The sequence below is a fragment of the Manihot esculenta genome, chromosome 4, assembly GCF_001659605.2.
Source record: "Manihot esculenta cultivar AM560-2 chromosome 4, M.esculenta_v8, whole genome shotgun sequence".
NCBI lineage: Eukaryota > Viridiplantae > Streptophyta > Magnoliopsida > Malpighiales > Euphorbiaceae > Manihot > Manihot esculenta.
The window spans coordinates 31,442,623-31,450,420 of record NC_035164.2 but is presented as its reverse complement, the minus strand read 5'-3'; the positions used below and the strand labels follow the sequence as shown (position 1 = coordinate 31,450,420).

Genomic DNA, 7,798 nt, shown 5'->3' with positions numbered 1-7,798 from the left:
ATGCATGGTTTGGCCGCCTAACCTTGCCCCCGAAAGTGGAGTTGTGGCTTGAAAGCAGACTTTCGGCCGCCGAAGGTAATGTTCGGCCGCCGAAAGTGCCTGACTTTCGTCTCTGGAGTGAGGGTTCGGCCGCCGAAGGTGCCGCCGAACCTACCCGAGTTTCGTCTCTGGAGGAGACTTTCGGCCGCCGAAGGTGCCGCCGAAAGTGCCTGTCCAGCCTTTTCATGGCTGTTTTCCTATGCGTATTTCTATGATGTTTAGAGGGGTTTTTGGGGAGTTTCTTATGAGTTGTTAGCATGTGTTTAGTACCTCATGTGAGTCCATCTGTGTAGGATTGGACCCGAGGAGAGGTGTCTAGCCTCAGTGCTAGTTGACCCTGAGTTTGTTGAGCAGAGGCTTCAGGTGAGTAGAACTAAACTTAATGTTTTACTTTAAGAAATTTTAATGTCTAAAGCATACTCATACATCATGTTATGTAATAGGATGTTTGCACTAGTTCATCATGCCCATGCACCATGTTTATATGTTATAGGATGATTGCACTAGTTTCACGAAGGTGACGCATTGCATAATGTGCTATGTATATGATGTGATGGGTGGACCAAGGCGACCTCAATAGCCCGCAAGTCTGTCAATGAGTCTTTGTCAATCGGGCGAGTACATGTAGGAAAGCCCCATGAGAGCTCCTTCGGGGCCAAGTTTTGACAGAGGGAACGTTGGGGTCATGTCTAACCCTGAGGGGAAGGACGTTACGTGAACCCTCAAAAATCACCCGCAAGAGGAAGAGATTTGCTAGCATGAACTCAAGCGGGGGTGAGATGTTTGTTGTGATATGACGCATTTCATGAATGCATGAATAAGAAGAATAATTGAATTGAATAAAATGTCTTTATAATAAAATACATAAAAAGGGTGGAACAATAAAAGGCATAATAATATACCTAAAAATGGAGGAACTAAATCAAATGTTTTTCTCTGTTTCTACTCACTGGGCTCTTGTAGCTCACCCCATTCCCTTAACCCAGTTTTGCAGGGCCAGAGTAAGTAAGCCAGAGTAAGTCAGAAAGAGCTATGGGATAGAAGAGGTTCAAGCATGGGTTGCCATGTTTGGTTGTAATAGCTTAGCTGCTTATTGTATATGTTCATGGAGATAGTGATAGTATGTAATGTAAGTTGCTAAAGAGATGATATGTTATGTAATGCCATGAATGCTTGTATGCTTGCATAGTTTAGTTGTGGACATGATGATATATGGACATGATAGATGGACTTGTTGTATGGTCCTTATGTATATAAAGAATATGAAAGAATAGAAAGAGTAATGTTATAAAGAGATAGAGCCGAGTTAAGTAAAGTATATGCTTGAGATGTATAGAATTGTGCTTTGCCTAGAAGTGTTGGTAAATCCCTTGGTTTTGCATGATCAATAAGAAAGTTAAAGAAATGTTTTAAGAATGTTTTCAAGTTATATGAGATGTTTTAATGTTATGAGATTTGAATGGCCCGTGAGGGAAGAAAGGGTTTCAAATCCCTTGACCCAAAGCGGTTATAGTTTAAAGAAAGCTTGATGCCCCTTTTGGTAGGTGGTTCTATGTTTTCATGCATAGGTCAAGCTAAGGAAAGGAAAACAAGTTTAAAGGTTTTTATGAGACCAAGGCCTAAGTTTTATGAAAAAGTTTGATCATGCGCGGGATTATACCTAGAGTTTCAGGATGTTTAGCAGGCTTGCTACGGGTTCCGGCGGCCTTAAGCCGATCCGAATCCTAGCGCCGAGCAGGTCGGGCCGTTACTAGAGGTGTACCGGTTTCCGGGCTGTTACACAGGGTCAGTGAATAACGACTCCAGCGGAACCATCAACATGGTCGTAGGGGCAACAGGAGGTTGGATGAGCCAAAGGGAAAAGAAGAGAAGTCGGAGTAGAGAAGGGAGCAGTAATGAAGTTTTGCAAATAGTATAACATTCCCTCATGACCATCTCCTTCTCCCCTGAAGACGCTCACGAGATTCAGATGCCTCACGATGATGCTATAGTAATCGAGGACGTCATTCACAACTACAGGGTCCGCAAGATCCTGGTAGACGACAGAAATAAGGTGAACTTGCTACCCTACAGGGTCTTTCAGCAGATGAGAATACCAGAGAAGCAGCTAGTAAGGGATCAGGCCCCGGTCAAAGGAATAGGGGAACTCCGGTGGCTGTGGAAGGGAAAGTGAAGATAGCCCTAACATTGGGAGAACCGCTCTTGTCTCACACCCGCTACGCAGTCTTTCTAGTGGTAAAGCTCCCATTGAGCTACAACGCAATTTTGGGAAAGCCTGTGCTGTATGACTTCGAAATAGTTATCAGCATCATGTACCTGACCACGAAGTTTCAAACCGAAACAGGAATGTGAACAGTCTGGAGACGACAGGAGGAGACTCTAGCAGTGTATCTGTCGACAGTGGCAAAACCAAACGCAACATGGAAAATCGTTTGATGGAGAAATTATAAAAATAAAAAAAATAATTTCATGAAATAAAATGATAAATAAATAACTCTGATTTAAATAATAATTAATAATAAATTAAATGACCGCTTATGTTCACTTATAAAAAATCGTTTTACTTTTATTTTTTAAATAACTTAAATCTTCAATTTTTAATAGAACATATGAGAATATTAAAAATTCATTATATTCCGACAATAATTAAAATATTTTTTAATTAAAAAATAAATTAAATTTGACAATATATATTTCAATACGTAAAACATAAATGATTACAAAATATATTTAAAAACTTGTTTTGGTTTTAGAATTTTTAATATAAGTTATTAATTTATTTATGATTAATTTTCTATCAATGTGAAATTAAGTTGTGACTACTGGCAAAGAAAATATTTTTCTGATTAAAATAAAAATTAAGGACGGCCAGCACTATGCTATTAAATCTATCTTTCATAAACGTACATATGAATATTACCACAACAATCGTCACAAGACAAATTAAGACTCAAATATTTGACAAACATCATGTGAGTTAATGCCGTTTGTCATGTAATGTTTGTTTTTTTATATATAGACCATAAGAAACTCATGTTTTGGGAAAGTTATAATGCTGCCAGTCTCTCCAAACTAAATGAGATCGTGTGATGCCAGTTTGCATTCCCCTTCTCTTATCATATACCTTCAAGTGATTCTCTTACTTTCTTTCAACTTAGAGTGGTGGAAGCAAGCTAATGCTTCAGGAAATGAGACTGATAAAATTGCTTTGCTCAAGTTCAAAGAAGCAATAAGTGCTGGTGATCCAAATCAACTCTTGGATTCATGGAATGACTCTCTCCCATTTTGCAATTGGTTTGGAATCACATGCAGTCGCCGTCATCAGAGAGTCAAATCCTTGGATTTGGAAGGGCAGAATTTATTTGGAACAATCTCACCTTATATTGGCAACCTGAGTTTTCTTCGAGTCATCAACCTCCAAAACAACAGTTTCCATGGTGAAATTCCACAAGAAGTTGGCAGGTTATTTCGCCTGGAAGAATTGTTTCTCAACAACAATACTTTGGCAGGCGAAATTCCAATCAACTTAACTCGATGTTCCAAGCTCATGTTTCTTGATTTGGGTTGGAATTATCATGTATCAGGAAAAATCCCAGCTGAACTTGGTTCTTTAACTAAGCTTCAGAATCTTAGTCTTGTTGCAAACAACCTGATAGGAGAAATCCCAGCTTCCTTGGGCAACCTTTCATCGCTCACATTCTTTCGTGTGTCGTATAACAGATTGTTGGGAAATATTCCTGACGATTTGGGCAAATTAACAAGCTTAACAGCTTTTGCTGTTTCAGCAAATAAACTATCTGGCACAATTCCTCTGCCCCTCTTCAATATCTCCTCCATCAGAATCTTTTCTGTCGTACAAAATCAACTCCATGGGAATCTGCCAGAAAACTTAGGCATCACTCTCCCAAATCTCATATTGTTCTCAGTTGGGAACAATAGTTTCTCTGGGACAATTCCAAATTCTCTATTCAATGCTTCTCATCTGGAAATAGTTGATCTTGGTTGGAGTAACTTTGTTGGACAAGTTCCAATGAATTTAGGAAATCTTAAAAACCTCTGGCGGCTAAGACTTCATGGAAATGCTCTGGGAAGTAATTCAACCAATGACTTAGCTTTTCTAGACTCTTTGACAAACTGTACCAAGATGAAAATCTTGGATTTGGGTAGAAACAATTTTGGAGGTGTTTTACCAAATTCTGTAGCAAATTTGTCAACCGAACTTGGCTTGTTCTATATTGGGGAGAATCAAATCACAGGCACCATTCCTGCAGGGTTAGAGAATCTCATCAAGTTAACTGGAATAAGCCTGCGTAATAATCTTCTTTCAGGCGTCTTCCCCAATTACTTTGGGAAGTTTCAGAAACTGCAATCTTTGAGTTTAGGTGGAAATAGGTTGTCCGGAGAGATTCCACCCTCCATCGGAAACCTTACACATTTGCTTGAACTCTACTTACCAGACAAAAATTTTCAGGGAAGCATTCCTTCAAGCATTGCAAATTGCCAAAATTTGTATTTCTTAGACATTTCACAGAACCATCTGAATGGAGTTATACCCCCTGAGATTCTACTTGTTCGTTCTTTCACAAAATTACTGAATTTATCTCAAAACTCTTTAACTGGAGTCCTGCCTTTTGAAGTAGGGAAGCTATCAAATATAGGAGCACTAGATTTCTCAGAAAACAATCTTTCAGGCCAAATTCCTGCAACAATTGGAGATTGCTTGAGCTTGGAATTTCTTTATCTGAAAGGGAATTCATTTCAAGGGACCATCCCTCCATCTTTAGCTTCCCTGAGAGGCCTTCAATATTTAGATCTTTCACTAAACAAGTTGACAGGGCGAATTCCGAAAGATCTACAGGACATTCCATACTTACTTTTCCTGAATCTTTCTTTCAATGATCTTGAGGGTGAAGTACCAACTGGAGGAGTTTTCAGAAATGCAAGTGCTGTATCATTAATTGGTAATGATAAGCTTTGCGGCGGTGTCTCAGAACTCAATCTACCAAAATGCCCGAACAAGAGAGGAGGGTTGTTTTTTTATAAGCTGGAAATTATACTACCTGTAATGGCTGTGTGTACATTAGCCTTTCTTCTTGTTTATTGGAAAAGAAATCCAAAGCAGAAGTCATCTTCTTCATCCTCAATGATGAAGCAATTTCTGAAGGTATCTTATGGAGATATTTTTTGTGCAACGAATGGATTCTCTCCAGAAAATTTGATCGGATCTGGCAGCTTCGGCTCTGTGTATAAAGGATTTCTAGATCAAGTTGAAAGACCAGTAGCGGTTAAAGTTCTCAAGCTTGAACATAAGGGTGCTTCCAAGAGCTTTATTTCTGAATGCATTGTGTTGAGGAATATCAGACACCGAAATCTTGTGAAGATGTTGACATGTTGCTCAAGCATGGATTACAAACTTAATGATTTCAAAGCTCTAATCCTTGAATTCATGGGAAATGGGAGCTTGGAGAAGTGGTTGCATCCTGAAATAGAAGGCAAAAATCAATCATGGAATTTAAACTTGCTTCAGAGATTAAATGTTGCCGTCGATGTGGCCTCGGCCTTGCAATATCTTCATGAGCAATGTGAAAATCCAATTATTCATTGTGACCTGAAACCCAGCAATGTTCTTTTCGACGACGACATGGTTGCTCATGTATCTGATTTTGGTCTTGCAAGACTCGTTTCAACAAGCAAATCTTCATCTCAAAGCTTGTCTACGACAACTGGAATAAAAGGAACAATCGGTTATGCTCCTCCAGGTACTAACCTGATCCGACTTCTTTCTTTTTGTGGTATCCATCCCACGTAAGCGGGATAAAGAAAATTTAAAAAAAGTGGATTGAAAAGTTATTTGGATCAATTTGAACCGGGACAATTTATATCAAAGCCACTCTGGTTAGAATTTTTTTGCCTGAATGTCTTTTAACAGATTAATAAAATGATGATTCTGTGAATTGCAGAATATGGAATGGGTTGTCCAGCATCCAGAGAGGGGGATGTGTATAGCTTTGGGATCCTTGTATTAGAGATGTTCTCAGGAAGAAGACCAACTGATGAAATATTCAAAGATGGCTTAAATCTTCATAGCTTTGTGAAGACAGCATTGCCAGAAAGCCTTATGCAGATTATTGACCCTAACCTCATCACAGCAACAGAAGAAGAAAGAGAATTGTCTAACAGTAATGGAAACCTGAGCGAGATGAGTGCAAAAGCACGAAGTTGTGTAGTTTCAGTGCTTGAAATTGGTATTGGCTGTTCAGCAGAATCACCCAAAGGACGAATGAGTATGGAGGATGTTAGCAGACAACTTCATTTGATCAGAAAAACTTTTCTTGGAATCTAATTCCACAATGATAGAACAGGTGAACAATTTTTCCTTGTTATCTAGATCCATGAAAACATTTCGTTTTGATAGTTCAAGGAATTTTCATGGCTGATTCTGTGTCTTTCCTTTTGGGTTTTCAGTGCATCGTTGTACTCTTTCATTTGTTAAATCTTTTATTCCAAATCCAGAGAGGGGGATGTGTATAGCAGGAGTCCCCTGCAGCTGGTGGTCAGACATTTCAAGGGGTTGTGCGTGTGCGTGTGCGTGTTTCTCTCCTTCTCGATCTCCACCTCAATTGTAATTTTCTTTTTCCCTTTTCTTGCTCTGGCTTTTTTTTCTTCTTCTTCTACTTTTGCGTGAAGAATTGCGTGTGCGTTGTTTCAGGTGCTTTTTGGCTGTGCTATTGTTCGTAGTTTGTTTGCTTCACTCCTCATTTATTTTCTTTCTTTGATTGCTTTATTAGGATGGTTTGGTTCTTATTCTCTCTTTCCTCTTCAACGTTGCCCTTGCATGACATAATCTTACTTAATCGATCGTATTAATCATGTAAATCTTTAATCATTAATGTATTCTTCATGTCTCCAACTCCAAGCCTTTCAATCAAACTACCAATTCATAAGCCAAGTTTTCTATTCCTTTTTTTTTTTCATTTCTTTGTTAGTCCTAATTTATTTGAAGCAAAATTTAACATAAACGTTTTTATTCATCAATATCTCTTCCTGGAATAATCATGACGTGTAAATTATAGATGTTAGAATAGGAAAGTGTCTATTATTCCCGTTAGTCACGCTAGCAGTGGTAAGGTTTGTTATATTATACAATGCCTTCAAGACTTTGCCTAATATTATATCACTAGTTAATTAATTAATATTGCATTCCAATATTTATTATATAAATTTTATAATGTAAATCGTGTTTTAATATTTAAATTTTTTTATATAATTATCTAAATTTAAATATTATTTTAATATTATGAGAGTTTCCATTTTTCTTAAAAATACATGCTAAAATATTGTTATTTGTGATAGGCGGTTGTCGAAGCCGTCAAAAATAAACCTATTAAACAATCAACAATAAACTTGTAGATAGTGGCAATAGGGTCGAACCACAGGGAATTGACACTAAAGATCTTCCTAATAATAACCAAGATGAGTAAATAACAAATAATTAAAAGAGGGGGTTTGAGTTTGATGATTTAAAACTAAATAGCAAAAGAAAGCAATAATTTAAAGATGAGTAAATCAATAAGAGAAAAGCTTCTAGTTGAAATATGGATCTTATTTCAGATTGTTTAGAATTGATCATTGATTTTTTAACACTCCTATTTATTCCAATAAATTAGTTTTGGATGTGGAAGACGCTTCTCACAATCCAAATTCCTCCTTAGTTCTAGTTTGATTAGGAAACGTTCGCTAATCAAACACTAGTTAACAA

General features: G+C 37.7%; 1 protein-coding gene across 2 annotated transcripts; it reads left to right on the top strand.

The window, feature by feature from the left end:
- Nucleotides 1-3,113: 3,113 nt before the first annotated feature.
- LOC110607820 (probable LRR receptor-like serine/threonine-protein kinase At3g47570) lies at nucleotides 3,114-7,270 on the top strand. Of its 2 annotated transcripts, XM_043956043.1 has the most exons (3): nucleotides 3,114-5,798; nucleotides 6,000-6,401; nucleotides 6,505-7,270. In XM_043956043.1, exons 1-2 carry the CDS (start codon nucleotides 3,116-3,118, stop codon nucleotides 6,380-6,382), a joined length of 3,066 nt encoding a protein of 1,021 aa, XP_043811978.1. In that variant the 5' UTR covers nucleotides 3,114-3,115; the 3' UTR covers nucleotides 6,383-6,401; nucleotides 6,505-7,270. The 2 variants fall into 2 exon arrangements, with proteins under 2 accessions (XP_043811978.1, XP_043811977.1); XM_043956042.1 differs by having other exon boundaries at nucleotides 6,000-7,270.
- Nucleotides 7,271-7,798: the final 528 nt, after the last annotated feature.

Coding starts and splice junctions, on each gene's coding strand:
- LOC110607820 (XM_043956043.1), top strand. CDS start 3,116: ATGAGATCGTGTGATGCCAGTTTGCATTCCCCTTCTCTTATCATATAC. Junction 5,799..5,999: donor AATCGGTTATGCTCCTCCAG/GTACTAACCTGA, acceptor TGTGAATTGCAG/AATATGGAATGGGTTGTCCA.